Source organism: Stegostoma tigrinum, chromosome 4 (genome assembly GCF_030684315.1).
Source record: "Stegostoma tigrinum isolate sSteTig4 chromosome 4, sSteTig4.hap1, whole genome shotgun sequence".
In the NCBI taxonomy this organism is placed as follows: domain Eukaryota; kingdom Metazoa; phylum Chordata; class Chondrichthyes; order Orectolobiformes; family Stegostomatidae; genus Stegostoma; species Stegostoma tigrinum.
In genome coordinates, this window is record NC_081357.1 from 37,127,707 (window position 1) to 37,145,467 (window position 17,761).

At 40.7% G+C, this 17,761-nt stretch overlaps 1 protein-coding gene across 5 annotated transcripts in view; it reads left to right on the plus strand.

The window, feature by feature from the left end:
- Nucleotides 1–17,761, plus strand: part of bckdhb (branched chain keto acid dehydrogenase E1 subunit beta) — a 276,265-nt gene that overhangs the window by 200,435 nt on the left and 58,069 nt on the right. The window contains exon 10 of one of the 5 annotated variants that reach the window (XM_048531715.2): nt 17,356–17,505. The exons of the other annotated variants lie outside the window; for them this stretch is intronic. Within the exon in view, the coding sequence (XP_048387672.2) occupies nt 17,356–17,496 (141 nt within the window). The 3' untranslated portion in view covers nt 17,497–17,505. The remainder of the gene's footprint in view (nt 1–17,355; nt 17,506–17,761) is intronic. 5 annotated transcript variants of the gene reach the window in all.

Here is a 17,761-nt window from a genome sequence, read left to right on the forward strand (position 1 = left end):
CAGATACTTCAGAGACTTTTAAGTGACTCTTGGATAGTCACATGGAGGATAGTAAAATGCAGGGTACGCAGGGTAGATTGATCTTAGTAGGATACTAGGTCGGCACGACGTCATGGGCCGAAGGGACTGTACTGTGCTATACCGTTCTCTGTTCTATGTTATGTTCTGTGTTCTAAGTAAGGCCAGACCATTCAGGATGTTAGGAAGCACTTCTGCACATAAAGTTTGGTAGATGTTGATGAAACTCTCTCTCTCAAATGGCTGCAGATGCTAGACCAGTTAATTCAAATGAGACATAGATAAAAACCAGGCGGGAAAACACACTGATATTTCATCGGACGGTGCACTGAGGATGTTACCGAGCATGGTAACGAAGCGTCTGCAAAACAAGAAACCAGCTCGGCGAACCAACCAACCTCAACACCCACAACCCAAGCTACAAATCTACTCCAAAACCTTAGAGACATAGATATGTTTTGTTACACAGATTTATTAGGGAGATGGGCCAAAGGTACATATCTGGAAATAAACCACAGATTAGCCAAGATCTCATTGAATTTGGCAACAAGCTTGAGGGTCTGAATGGCCTACTTCTGCTTGTATTGTTCCTAAAACATTTCTCCTATATGTCTCCTAAAATAGTGCCCTCTAATTTTTTTTAAAGGAGTATCCTAGTCCTGTAAGTCACCATAGTCCCATATGGCTGCTCTCACATCAGAGAGGAAGATGACTGGAGTTTAACCTGGGGGAACCACTCCTCAGGCAAGGGGCAAGATTGAGAAGGACTTTTGTAGTAACAAATCACACCCCCCATACTTTTAAGTCCTAAATAAAAAGACCAGTCTATCTAACGTTTCATTTTAAAACAATTCCTTTATTTCAGACTTATATTACTGAAGCATAGTAGCGATCTTATTTAATTTTCAATTCCTCTTATAATAATAGAATTCCATTACCCTTCTTAATTGTTTGTTGCACTTGCATAGATATGGCCTTGTTTTAACTAGGAGATTGAAGAATGGGGATGATTTGTTACTACAGAGGTCTGGCCTTCTCAACCTTGCCCCTTGCCTGAGGTGTGGTGCCCCCAGGTTAAACTCATTACCAGCCATCTTCCTTTCTGACGTAACAGCAGCCATAAGGGACTGTTGTGACATACAGAACTAGGGGACATGCCTTTAAAAAAAATTTAAGGGGCACCATTTTAGGAGAGACATAAGGAGAAATGTTTTAGGAGCAATGCAAACAGAAGTAGGCTATTGAGTCCCTTGGGCCTGTTCTGCCATTCAATGAGATCTTGGCTGATCTGTGGTCTAAGACCAGGTGCCTACCTTTTGCCAATTTCCTAAATGATTTGGTTGTGAGCATAGGAGCTATGGTTAGTAAGTTTGCAAACGACACCAAAATTGGAGGTGTAATGGACAACGAAGAAGAATACCTCAGGGTACAACAGGATCTTGATCAGTTGGGCCAATGGACCGAGGAGTGGCAGTTGGAGTTTAATTTAAATAAATGTGAAGTGCTGCAGTTTAGAAAGGCAAATCAAGACAGGACATTCCACTTAAAGGTAAGGTCCATTGGAGTGTTGTTGAACAAAGATTCTTGGAGTGCAGTTTCATAGTTCCTTGAAAGTGGAGTCACAGCTGTATAGGATAGTCAAGATAGTGTTAGGTATGCTTGCCTTTACTGGTCAGTGCATTGAATATCAGAGTTGGGAGGTCATGTTGTGGCTGTACAGGACATTGGTTGGGCCTTTACTGGAGTACTGCTTGCAATTCTGGTCTTCTTGCTACAGGAAGGATGTTGTGAAACTTGAAAGGGTTCAGAAAAAATTTACAAAGATGTTGCCAGGGTTGAAGCGTTTGAGCTATAGGGAGAGGCTGAATAGACTGGGGTTATTTTCCCTGGAGTGTTGAAAGCTGAGGGTGACCTTATAGAGGTTTATAAAATCATGAGGAGCATGGATACAGTGAATAGCCAGAGTCTTTTCCCTGCGGCGGGTGAGTCCAAAACTCGAGGGCATATGTTTAGGGTAAGAGGGGCCAGATATGAAAAGGACCTAAGGGGCAACGTTTTCATGCAGCGGGTGGTGCATGTATGGAATGAGCTGCCAGAGGGAATGGTGGAGGCTGGCGCAATTACGTTTAAAAGGCATCAGGATGGGTATGTGAATAGGAAGGATTTAGAGAGATATGGGACTACATTTATTTAGCATATATAGTCTGCATTGACAAGTTAGACCAAAGGGTCTGTTTCCGTGTGTATACCTCTATGACTGTATGACTGTAAGCCTTTCTGTCTGGCATTCATCAGGGCATTTCACAAACGTACAGTTCAAGCCCAGTTCAACGTTTATACTGCTTGAGAGAAGATTGCTGATTTGTTGGCACATGGACTGTGATTGATCGAAGCATTGTCATGGAAAAGACAAAAACAAGCAGAGTTATAATATATATAAAAGCAAAATGTTGTGAATGCTGGAAATCTGTTTAAGCCGAAAGATTAGTTGTTGTTCTGGCCACCTTTACATTGGCAAGGCCAGTTTGTGTAAAACCTACACACTCTCCAAAGGAATGCCTCTAACTCTCAGTTGCTTGCTATTTCAGGAAACTATCTGTTCTCGTCCTAACATTTCTGCCCTGGGCCTGCTGCAACCTTCCAATAAAGTAAAATGGAATCTCAAGGAGCAACAACTCATTGACCACTTAGACTCTTTATAGCCTCGAGGTTTCAACATTGAATTCCATGACTTTAGATACCGTGCACATTGTCTGTTCTCTACTTTCTTACATTGTCTTGCCATCGTCTACAATGTTATCTTGTTTGTGCATTGTTTACTTTGCTCTTAGAAGAGAGGAACCATTCCCTCCATTTCATGCCTTAATTTACATCCACTTTGTCTCTCTTTTTCTCTTTCACCACTATTAATAACTCCTTTGTCTTTTATACTAGGGCTGTATACCATCTACCCTCTTGCTGCTTCTCTGCCTTTGTAAAATGTATTAAAAAAACATTTTCCAACACCTGTGATAATGGGAACTGCAGATGCTGGAGAATCCAAGACAATAAAATGTGAGGCTGGATGAACACAGCAGGCCCAGCAGCAATTCAGGAGCACAAAAGCTGACGTTTCGGGCCTAGACTCTTCATCCAACACCTTTCTGTTCTGAAGAAGAGTTATATGGGACTTGAAACGATAACTTTTTCTCCCTGTACAAATGCTGCTGGATCTGCTGAGAATCTCCAGCATTCTCTGTGTTTGTTTTTGAGAAGAAAATTTAGAAAGATTTTAACATAAACAGCAAGCCAAAGTTTCAGCCTTTTCCCAGCAATTTCCTTCACAGATTATCCATGACAGTGATGCTGATCAATCTATTTCAGCTGTTTATACTTTCATTTCAGCATGTGCCATTTTCTTTATAATAAGAAAAAGCTCTTCATTTTCTAACAAGTACAAATATATTTTTCACAATTATTAACGAAGTACTTAAATAGTGACACATTTTAAAACTATACAATGATGTGATTGATGGGAACTGGTTTCTGATTTTAACTACTTCCTGTGCTATTTAGGATATCTGATATAGGAATATAACATTTAACACAATTCATATCATTGACGTACGCTTCAATATCACCATGAATTAGTCTTGTTAAGGTACATCTACGCTGAATTTTTTTTAAAAAAATTCTTTTACGGAATGTTGATATTTTTCGGCAAGACCAGCATTGGTTGCTCAATCCTAACTGATGCCGCAGTGACTTGCTTGGCCATTTCAGAGAGCAGTTAATAGTCATCCACATTGCTGTGTCTCTGGAGTTACATGTAGGTTAGACCAGGAAAGGGGACAGCAGATTTTCTCCCTAAAGAACGTTAATGAACAAGATAGGTTTTTACATTAATTGGTGACAGTCTTATTGACACACTTAAACTGAGAGTAGCTTTTGACTTGGATTTTTGCAGTTGAATTTAAATTTTACCAGCAGCCATGGAGGGATTTGAATCTGTGGCTTTGAACATTTGGCAACAATAATAATTTTGTTGTAATAATTGGGGTATGTTTTATTTAAGAATAATGCATGCAAGTTAAAAAAAAAAGAAATCCAACATCAACCTACAGAGCCCATGCTGGGTCTGTAGAACAAACCAGTTTGTTACAGTCCCCGCTCTGTCGCCTTAGCCCAGTAAATTCATCCAATTTCTCTTTCAAATTATTTATCATCACTGCTTCTGTCACCCTCATAATTGTGTACCAGGTAATTAAAAGGTAAAGTTGCCATAGAATATGGCCTGGATAGAGTGAATGTGGGAGAAGATGTTTCCGCTAGTAGGAGAGACTAGACCCTGAGGGCACAGTCTCATGATGAAGGGATAACTCTTTACAACTGAGATGAGGAGGAATTTTTTCAGCCAGAGAGTGGTTAATCTGTGGAATTAATTGCTACAGAAGTCTGTGGAGGCCGGGAAATTGAGTGTATTTAAGACAGAGATAGATGGGTCCTTGGTTAGTAAGGACAGAGGGTTATGAAGAGAAGGCAAGAGAATGGGATTGAGAAATATATCAGCTGTGCTCAAATGGTAGTGCAGACTTGATGGGATGAATGACCTAATTCTGCTTCTAGATCTGATGTTCTTATAGTCCTACCAGACTATAGCACTGTTCTGTCAGGTGACTGGTGGTTTAAACTGAGTGTCACCACACCTTAGAGGAGGAGGGAGATTGAGAAGGAGAATCTTTCACTGTACCTTAGACAGTGCAAGAGTTGAATGCTCGCTGTTGGCATTACTCTGTATCACAAATCAACCATCCTACCAACTGAGTTAATTGACACCCCCTCTAGATCATTTCATTGCATGAAAAATTTTCTTCATATCATCATCCCCTTCATCTCTTATTCAGATTCTTAAATATGTATCCCATAATCCTTACACCATCACCTAATGGAAACAGGTTTCCTCTGGATCTATACTTGTCATAATCCTGTACATGTGTAATCAATCTCACTTTGTTTTCCTTTGTTGTCAAGACAGGAACTCCAGTTTCTCTGCTTTGAACTTTTAACTAAAATCATATGATCATTAAAAAATAGGAGCAGGATAAGCCATTCAGCCATGCAGTAAGATCAAGGCAGATTTTACTTCACTTTCTGGTTCACCTTGCTGATTTAGTTTAAACCTTCCATAATTAGAGTATTAAGCTTGCCATGGGCAAATTTGTCCCAGTCCTGTTTAGGTGCATCCCATCACTTCTGAATACAAACATAAGAACAAGGAATTACAGTAGGCCACTCAGCCCTTCAAGCCTGCCCTGCCATTCAATAAGATCATGACTGATCTGATTTTAACCTCAAACCTACATTTCTACATACCCAAAAATAATCTTTCATCCCTAGATGCCTACCATCCCAAAGTCCTAAGAATCTGAAGCTCTCTTTCCTGTCATGCCTCAAGCCATGCATTGATCTTCCCTATCTAACTATTTCTGCTGTCACTTTAACTTAGTGTAGGGAGTAATCCCGGATGACTATCTTTAACATCTGATGTTTTAAACTGTCACTCTAGTTCGAGGAATAGAGTCTAGACGTGGAGTCAAATCAGGAGAGCAAAAGATAGGAACTGAAGGTCGGAAAATGGCTAAGAGACAAGGAGAATAAATGTAAGAATATATTAACAGTCAAAACTAGATGTTACAGAGGTAACAAAAAGACATTGCTAAAGGCTTTATCAGAATGCACATACCATTCATTCATAACAAAATAAATTGAGAAACAAAAGATTAATAAGAAAGAAATTTGAGTATGAGCAAAAGCAAACTAGAAACATAAAAATGGATAGTGAGAGTTCCCACAGCAATTTGAAAAAAGAGTATGAACAATGAGTGTTAGTCCTCTAGATAGTGAGAATGGGCAGTTGTTAGTAGATGATAGAGAAATGGCAAGTGGAAGGAACAAATATTTTATTTCAGTCTCCGCTACAGAGGATACAGAAAATATTTCCTTATTCCACTAGTTGTAATTCGGGAGACAGAAAAGAAAGAGGAATTTGATGCAATTGCAATTCCGATTACTAGCAAAGCAGCATTGAGCAGACTCATGAAGCTGTGGCCAAGAAGTCCTCATGTCCTAATGGACCTCAATCTAGGGTCTTTAAAGATCTCCCTGGACTCAAAACGTAAACTCCATTTTCTCTCCATAGATGCTGCCAACCTGCTGAGTTTGTTCAACAATTTTCTGTTTTTGTTTGAGGTAGAAGATATGTTGGCTTTAATTTCCTTGCATTTGCTTGATTCTGAAAAGATTCTATCAGATAGGAAAGCAGCAAATATTATCCCTCTCTTCTAGAAGCGAGGGAAGCCAAAAACAGGAAACTTGATATGCATTGTGCAAATTATTACAAAGGGTATAGTTAGGCACGTAGGAAAAGAGCCAATCATGTTTAATCAATTTAATGGTGTTCTTCGATGGTGTAATATGAACGGTGCATAAAAAGGAGACTCTAGACATACTTGTCATAAGACCACAAGATATAAGAACGGATGTAGGCTGTTTGGTAAAACCATGGCTGATCTGACAGTCCTCATGCCCCCTAATCTGCCCTTTATCCAGAAACTCTATTTCCCTATTGATCAAGAAGCTATCTGTCTCAGCTTCAAATTGGATTTTGTGGATTTCAAAAGACGTTTGGCAAAGTACCATATCAAAGATTATTGCTGCATCAAAGGAGCTCATGGTAAAGGGGCAACACAGTAACATGGATAGAAGATTAGGGTCTGAACAGAGTAGGCATGAATGGGCCTTTTGCTGATCGGCACAATGTGACAAGTAGACTCTGCTAGGGTCTATATTTGGGCTTCTACAATTTATTATCAATAACTTAGATAAGGGGAATCAGGGAATTATATACAGTGTGGAGTTAGGCTGTTTGGCCCATCGAGTCGGCACTGACCCTCCAAACAGCATCCCACCACCCTCTGCCTGATCTCTAGCTTCACATTACTCATGGCTTATCCACCTAGCCTGCTCATCCCTGGACACTACAGGCAATTTAGCACGGACAGTCTGCCCAATCTGCACATCTTTGGACTGTGGCAGGAACCCGGAGCCCCTGGAGGAAACCCAGGAGAAAATATGCAAACTCCACACAGCCGCTTCAGGGTGGAATCAAAACTGACACCACGCCACCTTGAATGAATGCAAGTTGGCAAAATTTGCAGATGATATGTTGGGAGGTATGTTGTGAAGAGGACATTAGGATGCAGACAGATATGTCTAAGCTCCAGTACGTCTCTGCAGGAGTTTCTCGAGGTAGTGTCCTAGGCCCAATCACGCTTCATCAATGACCTTCCAACCATATCAAAGTCAAGTGGGGATGTTTGCCGATTTTGGAAAAATGTTCAGCACCATTTGCAACTCCACAGGTACTGAAGCAGCCCATGTCCAAATGCAACATGATCTGAACAATATCCAGGCTGGGGGTGACCAGTGGCAAGTAACATTTACGCCACACAAATGTGAGGCTATGACTATCACCAATAAGAGACAATCTAATGACCACCCTTGACATTCAATGGTGTTGCCATCACTGAGTTCCCCAGTATCAGCATCCATGGGATGATCATTGACCAGAAACTCAACTGGACTCACCATATAAACATAGTGGCTGCAAGAGCTGGTCAGAGGCTAGGAATACTCCCTATTTGACTGGATGAGTGCAGCCTCATAATATTCAAGAATCTTGACTGATACCGTATCCACAAGCATCCACTCCCTTCACCGCCAGCACTCGTAGCAGCAGTGTGTACTATTCACAAGATGCACTCAGAAATTCAACAAAGATCCTCACACAGCACCTTCCAAACCCTTGACCACTTCCATCTAGAAGGACAAGGGCAGCAGATGCATTGGGACGCCACCAGTTCCAAGTTCCCCTCCAAGCCACTCACCATCCTGACTTGGAAATACATTACTGTTCCTTCATCGTCACTGGGTCAAAATCCTGGACTTCCCTCCCTAAGAGCATTGTGGATCAACCCAGAACAGGTGATCTGCAGCAGTTCAAGGAGGCAGCTCATCACCACCTTCTCATGGGCAGCTGTGGATGTGCAATAAATGCTGGCCAACCAGTGACACCCACATCCTACAAATGAATAAATACAAAAAAGTTGAATGAGTGGTCAAGCATCTGGTAGATGGAGTATAATGTGGGGAAATGTAAAATTATTCTCGTGGCAGGAAGAATAACAAAGTAGTGTATTATTAAATGGAACACACTGCAGAATCCTGAGCTGCAGAAAGATCTGGATCTGTGCCCGAAACATCAGCTCTTCTGCTTCTTTGATGCTGCTTGACCTGCTGTGTTCATCCAGCTCCACACTTTGTTATCTCAGATTCTCCAGCATCCGCAATTCCTACTATCTCTGCAGAAGAATCTAGATGTTCAAGTGCGTAAAAGTCAGTATGCAGGTGCTGTTAGATATTAAGAAGACTTAATGGATTACAGTCTTCTATAATAAGAGGAATTGAACTTTAAAGAGTAAAAAAAAACTGGAAGAACTGTGGCTATGGGAAAATCAGAAACCAAAACAAAAATTGCGGTAAAAGCTTGGCGGGTTTGGTAGCATCTGTGGAAAGAAATCGAAGTTAATGTTTCAGGCTCAGTGACCCTCCTTCAAAAGTAAGAATGTTATGCTTCAGTTATACAGGGCATTGCTGAGTGCATATTTCAAATGCAGTTTTGGTCTCCTTATTTAAGGAAGGCAGTTCAGAAAATATTTACTAGCTGGATTCCTGGATTGTCTGGGTTATCTTAAAGAAAGGATGAACAGACTGGGCTTGTTTCCACTGAAGTTTAGAACAGTGTAGGGTGTCTTGGTTGAAGTATAGAAGGTCCCAGAGATAATGGGAACTGCAGATGCTGGAGAATCCGAGATAATAAAGTGTGGAGCTGGGTGAACAAAGCAGACCAAGAAGCCACACCGGAAGCAGTATACCACATTGGCGAATGTGCACGTGAACATCTGCTTGATGTGGAAAGTCATCTCGGGCCCTGGGATGTGGGTGAGGGAGGAGGTGTGGGGGCAAGTGTCGCACTTCCTGCGGTTGTAGGGGAAAGTGCCGAGTATGGTGGGGTTGGAGGGGAGTGTGGAGCGGACAAGGGAGTTGCGGAGAGAGCATCCGCTGTATCCGGTGTGGCTACCTCTACATTGGGGAAACTAAGCGGAGGCTTGGGGACCGCTTTGCAGAACACCTATGCTGGGTTTGCAATAAACAACTGCACCGCCCAGTTCAACTCCCACTCCCACTCCCATTCCTTAAACGACATGTCCATCCTGGGCCTCCTGCAGTGCCATAATGATGCCACCCGTAGGTTGCAGGAACAGCAACTCATATTCTGCATGGGAACCCTGCAGCCCAATGGTATCAATGTGGATTTCACCAGCTTCAAAATCTCCCCTCCCCCCACTGCATTTCAAAACCAGCCCATCTCGTCCCCGCCTGCCTAACCTGTTCTTCCTCTCACCTATCCCCTCCTCCCACCTCAAGCTGCACCTCCATTTCCTACCGTCTAACCTCATCCCGTCCCCTTGACCTGTCCATCCTCCCTGGACTGACATATCCCCTCCCTACCTCCCTAGCTACACTCTCCTCTCCACCTATCTTCTCCTCTATCCATCTTCGGTCCGCCTCCCCCTCTCTTCCTATTTATTTCAGAATCCTCTCCCCATCCCCCTTTTCTGATGAAGGGTCTAGGCCCAAAACGTCAGCTTTTGTGCCCCTAAGATGCTGCTTGGCCTGCTATGTTCATCCAGCTCCACACTTTGTTATAGAAGCTACCAAATAGTTTTAGTAAAGTGAATGTGGAAAGAGTGTTTCCTCTTGTGCATGAGTCCCGAACCAGGAGATGCTGTTTGAAAAACAGGGTTGCCCTTTGAGGAAAGAGATGAGAAGAATTTTATTCTCTGAACGCGGTGCAACTTTAGAACACTGCCTGAGAGGCCGTTGATTATTTCTGAGGCAAATGTTTGTTAGGGAATGAAAGGCTGGATACGAAAGTGAAAATCGAGGCACAAGGAGCTCAACCATGATCTTACTAAGTTCTGGAATAGGCTCAAAAAGACAAATAGCCTACCTCTGCTACAATTTCATACATTCATATGTATGATCGTGTGTTCCTGAAAATCTGACCATAGAACCCTGCTATCTGCCATCTCCATAAATTTGTCAGCAATGTGTGCCACAGTTTCTGGATTACTCCCTGTTGCAGAATATTTTGTAAACTCCCTGTGATGAACTTTACCATGACACCTAGCAGTGGGAGCCACAGTGTTGGTTACAGAAATGCCCGTGTGACCCCTGAACAAAGGAAACTGCTTAAATTACTTCATTTCTGCACCTTGTTGTGCCCTGTTGGTGCCTTGGCCAGACTCCTCCCAGGTTATGGCGTTTAGGCTGTGTTTACGAACAGCAGTGCTTGCATGGAATATGTCACTATAACTTGTGCATTTGTGCAGTTTCAGAAGCTGCAATTACTAAACTGTTTTTTTATTCCAGATATTTATTAAATTAAAATTTCATCTTCTGCCAAGGTGCGATTTTCAAACCCAAGCCTCCAGAACATTAGTTTGTGGTTCCAAGCTACCAGCTCAGGAACAGCAAACCAGCAGTTTACAAAAATTTGCACAGGTTTGAGAGTGGTGTAGACCCTGAAGACTCCTGCTCTTCCTGTGCTGTCCTATTCTTCTAAACAGCCTCTCATTCTCTATCTTGAGCTCTCCCTGCCTGTGGGGTGAGCACTTCCTGGAATGTACAAGCCAAAAAACTGTCATCCACTCTGATGCAGTGACTCCAGCTGCCCTTCCATCTGAAATCTGAAGTTCGAGCTCGAGCAGCTGAAGACACTTCCTGAACACCTGGTCCCCCTGTGCATGTGATGTGTCCTTAAGTTCCCACATAGAGCAGGAAGCAACAGGTCTCAGCATCCTCTTTCAAATTTACACTCACTTTCCCTGTCTTGCACTGATGCTGTTCTGCTGCTTTATTCCTATGGGTCCCTCATGTTCTTCTCTCTTACCCTTCCTTATTCAAATGCTGAGCACTTTCTTTGTTGTGAAAAGATCAGAAGTAGGAAAATGTGTATGTTGCCATATGTTAAAAATGTCTGTTATGCTGTAATTAATCTATCAGGTTCAGTGCCAAATGTGTCCATGTGTATCATCTTAATAAGGCAATACTGATTTTTTTTCAAGCTACACCCCTACTCCTGGAATTGCCATAGAGGTGCATCTTTCTGTAACCGTTCAGGATGTTATCCTCAGCTCCTCTATGCTGATCAAGCATGGCATGTCCAACTTTTCCTCATAAAACAACCCTCGCATTCCACGTATCAATCTAGTAAATCTCCTCTGAAATATATCCGAAGCATTTACTTCTTTCCTTAAGTAAGGAGAGCAAAATGGTGCACAGCCTTGATATGTCGCTGCAATGCACCTTGTGGAGCAACTGCACTGATGTTGGAGGGAATGGATGTTTAAGGTGATTAATGGGGCTACAGTCAGCTAAGTACTTTGCTCTGGATTGTGTTGAGCTCTTCAGTATTGTAGGAGACAAATGCACCCAGTTAAGTCGAAGGAATCCGTCTCACCCGTGACCTGTGCCTTAGATAATGAACAGACTTTGGGAGTCAGGGGATGATAGCCACAAAATTCCCAATGTCTGATCTAGTCTTGTGGTCACAGTTATATGGTTAATTCAGTTGGTCAGTGGTAACCCCTTGGATGTTGATAATGGGGGTTTCAGCAATGGTAATATTTTTCAATATCTTGGGGAGATGGTTTGATTCTGTATTGGTGGAGACAGTCATTGCACTCTGTGGTGCAGATGTTACTTGCTATGCACCAGCCTGAATGCTGTCTAGGTCTTGCTATGCTTAGACTGATTCCATATCTGAGGGTCTGTGAATAGCAAGTAAATATCTCAATTTCTGACCATAAAAGTGGATTCATGGATGAAGCAGCTGAATGTGGTTAGGCTTGGACTTTACCATGAGGCATTCAAGCAGCAATGTCTTGAGATGATTGGCTGCCAATAACTATTCCCATCCATCCTCTCAGCTTGAAATCTATGCAGCTAGTCATGGGCACAAGTTTTCACTATACCATAATATTGTCCAGGTTCATAGTCTCTGCAATATCCAATAGAAGCATCACAAGAACTGTATCAGTTCAAACAGATTTCTTGTCATGCATCACCCTCTCGGAAAAACTGAAGGAAGTCATCTGATTTAATCTAAGGAACTGATCTGTGGGCAGCATTTAATAGATTTGGCATTGTGTAATATGACAGTATTAAATAATCACCTCAAAGTTAAGACAGTCCAAAGTAGCAGGAACCACAGTATGGCTTAATTTTGCATTTGGCTTGAAAGGAGAAAATTGTTTCTAAGTTGGTATTTTGAATCTATATAAAAGCAATCATCTAGGAAAGAAAGCTGATCTCGCTGAAGTGAGCTGGCATACTAGGTCGGCGAATAGATCAGTGGATATGCAATGGCAGACATTAATGTGGGTATTTTAGAATAAGTAAATTTCTATTATTAATAAAAATTCTGAAGCGAGGATCTACCATCAGTGGTTAACTAAAGAAGTTAGGGAAGCCACCAAACTTTATGAAGAAGCATAGAACTGCACAAATTAGAGTGGCAGGTCAGATTATTGGTCAATATAAAGAATATGAGAGAATAACTAAATAATTATAAGCAAGAAGAACTAGAGTACAAGAAAAAAGTGGCTAAGAATGTTTAAAAAAACGATAACAAGAGCTTCTAAAGGTATGTAAAAAGGAAAGGAGTAAGCAAAGTGAGTATTCGTCCTCAAAAGTGAGAATGGAGAGTTAAGAGTAAATAAATAGAAAATGGTGGGTGATATGATCAAATATTTTGTTCCTGTTTTCACTGTAGAGGATACTAAAAATTCTAGTAACGGCTTTCAGTCAGGAGGTGGAAGGATGATGCTCCCAACAGATGTTATTCCTGGACATGTTAGATCCCGGACAGGAATGTGGCTTGATGGAACATATTTTGATTTATTTTAGATAACAGTGGTTTCTCAATGAAACATAAGCAATGCTTCAGACTATTAACAAAAGAAATTAAGATAAAACAGAATAAACAAAACCAACACTTACATTAGATATTCAATGATTTTTAAAACATACAGTAAAAGTATAATGGAACAATCCTTTACAACTTGAAAAGAAATGAACAACATTTATATAGTCCTTAATACATACTCCTGGAAATACGAAATAAAACACTCCTACAATACTCGTATCAGAATCTCTATAACTTGTACCTAACATGTATATAAATCCCATTGTTTACACCACAAAGGAAAGAAGGAATTACAATCATGAGGGAAGTAGTGCGAAGCAATCTGAAGGAGCTGCAGACTGAAAAGATTCCAAGTCCAGATGGATTTCATCCTAGACTCTTTAATGAGGTAGTGCTTGATGTAGTCTACTTGGACTTCAGCAAGGCTTTTGATAAGGTTTGTCATGGGACTTTTTAATTTACATGGTATATGAGCATTCGTTGCTTGTCCTGAGTTGACCTTGAGAAGTTGGTAGTGAGCTGCCTTCTTGAACCACTGCTGTCCATGCGCTGTAGATCCATACTTCTGTTAAAGATGAAATACCATGATTTTAATCCAGTGGCAGTAAAGGAACAGTGATGCATTTACAAGTTAGGATAGTGAATTTCTTGGAGGAGAAGTTGCTCGTGTTGTTGCTCCCGTATGTCTACTGCCTTTGACCTTCTACATGGAAGTGGTTGTGGGTTTGGAAGATGCTGTCTAAGGAGCTTTGGTGATTTCCTCAGTGCATTTTGTAAATAGTACACACTGCTGCTACTGAGCATCGGTAGTGGAGGGAATAGATGCTTGTGAATGTGGTGCCAGTCGAGCAGGCTGCTTTGTCCTAGATGGTATCAAGCTTCTTGAGTATTGTTGAAGCTGCCCCCATCTAGGCAAGTAGGGAATGTTCCATCTCACTCCTGATTTGTGCCTTGTAGATGGTGGGCTTTGGGGAGTCAGGAGATGAGTTACTTGCTGCAGTATTCCTGGCCTCTGACCTGTTTTTCCAGCCACTGTATTTATGTGGCTAGTCCAGTTCAGTTTCTGATCAAGGATACCCTCTCAAGATGTTGATAGTCGGGGGGGAGTCAATGATGATAACATCATTGAATGTTATCATCATTGAATCCCCAGAGTGGTGGTTAGATTGTCTCTTATTAGAGATGGTCATTGCCTGGCAGTTGTATGACATGATTGTTACTTGCCAGTTGTCAGCTCAAATATGGATATTGGCCAGATATTGTTACATTTGAAGATGGACTGCTGTGGTATCCGAGGAGTCAAGAATGGTGTTGAACATTGTGCAATAATTGGTGGACATCCCCACTTCTCACCTCATGACAGAGGGATTGATGAAGCAGGTGAAGATGATTCACCCCTACAGTACCCTAAGGAACTCCTGCAGAGATATCCTGGAGCTGAGATGACTGACCTCCAGCAACCACAAACATCTTCCTGTATGGTCTGAGAAGGAAGTTTGATCTTATAATTTTTCACAATGCATACATGTTCATAATGTTTTTTTAATCATTGGCACTTTTCTCTGTGAAATCATGTTATGAAGTTGCATTTCAGTTTAACAATTTTCTAGACAAGTGAATTTTAAAAATCAGTGTATTGATTCAAAACAAGAAAGATGCGTTGAAAATTAATTTTGAAGACTATCTTTAAAAAGACTTGCACTAATGTTATGCTTTACTAAACTTCAGAATGTCTGTATGGGATTTACAATCAATGCAGTACTTTTGAAATGTGATCACTGTTTTGAAGTAGAAAATGTGGTAACCAATTTGCATACGGCAAGCTCCCTCAGATGGCTTTGTGATAATGACATGGTTGTTTTATGTTGATGGGTAAATATTGGCAAAAGTATCAGAGAAACTTCCCTATTCCTCCTCAAAATAGTGCTGTTGAATATTTTAAGTCAGTCTGAGAGGACAACCTTGGGTTTAACTCGACGTCTCATTCAAAAGGTTGGACCACTGACAGTCCAGCAAAGCATCAGTACTATACTTGAGTACAAGCTTTACTTTTATCTAATACCACAGCCGCAGCTGCCTCTATATCTGACCTGCTGAGCAGTCATCTCTTCAAAGGAGCCCAATACTTAATCTGAATATTCAACTCCAGCTATTCAAGTTTAGCCTAAATACAAATGAGAAATGGAATAAAAGATTCCTTCTTCACTGGTGCTCAAGAACAAATGAAACTGTCGACTGTTATTTTGGTTTAATACACATAGTTGTGTACTACCTTCTGAAACTGAATGTTTCTCGATTGTGTGGTGTGTGAAAGATATAGAGCATTTTGGGCAATTAAGTTAGTAAATAATCCTCTTTGCTTAAACCCATGACTGCCTGCTGCTGGTATTATTTAAATTGACCACACACCCGTGGAGTTTTATAACACATATATTTTGAAAAATTAAACCATATTGAATTATAGACAGAAGTAAAGGGAATTGAAGGTTTCATTGTCTCTTCCCAGGTCAATAATAGTAATGCAATAAAGCACCGACTTTTTTTTAAACTTCAGGTGCACTGAGAATATGGCCGGGGCCCTCTTTGGGCCATTGCAGACCTAATGATGATCCTGCTTCCATAATATTGGTACATTTGAAATTTCAGGATCTTAATTCTATTACAATGAAGGAAGGGTGACATATGCCGCAGGACGAATGGCGTTTGACTTGGAGGGGAACCTGAATATGATGGTGCTCCTGTGCACCTATTAATGTTGTCCTTCCAGGTGCTGCAGGCTATAGGTTTGGAGGGTTCTGCCAAAGTAACCTTGGAGACCTGCTTCAGTGCAACCTATAGATAACATACACTGTGGATATGCGGCTAAGGAAGTGGATGTTAAAATGATGTATTGGATGTTGACCAAGAGGGACTCCTTTGTCATTTTTGGGGCTATATGAATGTGTTACAGATGCAGTTAACCAGACAAACATAATTAATCACATTAATTGTTTTGGCTATTTCACTGGTGGAAAAGCTTTGGCGAACCAGGTAGTGAACCACTTGCCACAGAACATCTATCTTATAGCAGCTGTAATATTTACATGGTGGGTGCAGTTGAGTTTTTTTCCTAGTCAGTAGTAACCCTCAAGATCTTGACAGTATTGGATTTGATGATGGCAATATAATTGAATGTATACCAAATAGAGATGGTTAAACACTTGGATAAAGCCTTTGCTTGGTAGTGGTGTGAAGTGAATGTTATTTGCCACTTAGCAAGCCATATATTGATATTGTACAGGTTTTACTGCTTATGGACAATGACTGCTTCAGTATCAGCAGAATTGTGGAACTGTGGAAGATCATGTATTCTACCAGTAATGTCAACATGATAATATCAAAACAGCAGTTGCCAATTATAGGATAAGCCATTTATGCATTATGACAAATGTCACTTTCTGCATCCTTGCTGCTTAATTAAAATAGCAACTTCTTATCTCCTCTGTTGATTTCTATAGCTGTCGATTATTGCTCAAAAACAGTACAGAATCATAGAATATATTTTCTTCTTACTATATTAGTATTTTTGCAAAGATGATTTAAGGTTAATTTTATTGATAAAATGCTGAGGATAGGCTCTTAATAGTTGAAATCAGTTTGCTTTCTGAACATGTATAGAGTGATGACAAGCAGAACTTGCATAGATTAGTTTTACTTCAAAAAGAAATATGTGTTGTCACCTTTGGACATTATACCAGGAAGCTCTGCTATAGTAAATGCTTTGACCTTTCCATTGGTGCGGATTCCTTAAATAAATGAACAAAGCTTTGGAATAGATCCTTTGTTATTATATGACCTATTAAAGCTGTTAAACACAAAAAAGAACAGTAATATCATTGTGAGACATGCTGCATATTTTTTCTGTGAACTAAATCTGCCTTTCGTGAGCCAGGTTAATGTTATGCAGGTAAGGGAGCATGGATGGATTTGCAATGTAGAGAAAAGAAATGTCAGTCACTGAAAGCTAAACCAGTAGATATGATGTTACCGCATCAATTCTGGGCCAGAAATCGCTCAGAGCACAACACACAGTATCAGAAACAGTATTTGTTAACACAAATATGTACTGGATAGAGCAGGGAGTAAATAGAGCACACTTTGTGCTTCGTGAGTTTAGTTGAAACACCCAGAAGGTTAATTTTTGTAAACAAATTCTGATTGCCACTGAAACCTGGAGCTCATATTACTTTTTTTGTTGCAATTTACAGGAAGAATGCTTTCTTAATCTGGAAGCACCGATCAGTAGAGTCTGTGGATATGACACACCTTTCCCGCACATCTTTGAACCCTTCTACATACCAGATAAATGGAAGTGCTTTGATGCTGTGCGGAAAATGATAAACTATTAAATGTGACCGGTAAGCAACCTCAATATCAAAAGGATATGTTAACGCCATGAATACAGCTTAAATCCGCAAGTCAGTTACAAGGCATTCTCATAACCAAAAATGTGGGAAATGTTGTTATGATGACATTTGAGTATTTCAGCATTAACCACCAAGGTTACCTTTAACCTACTTCCTTTTATTTGCTTTAAGTGATCTGTTCTGTTTCAATTTAACAGTCAAAATTACATCATTTAAGAAAAAGGGTAGAACATAAAGACTAGCTTGA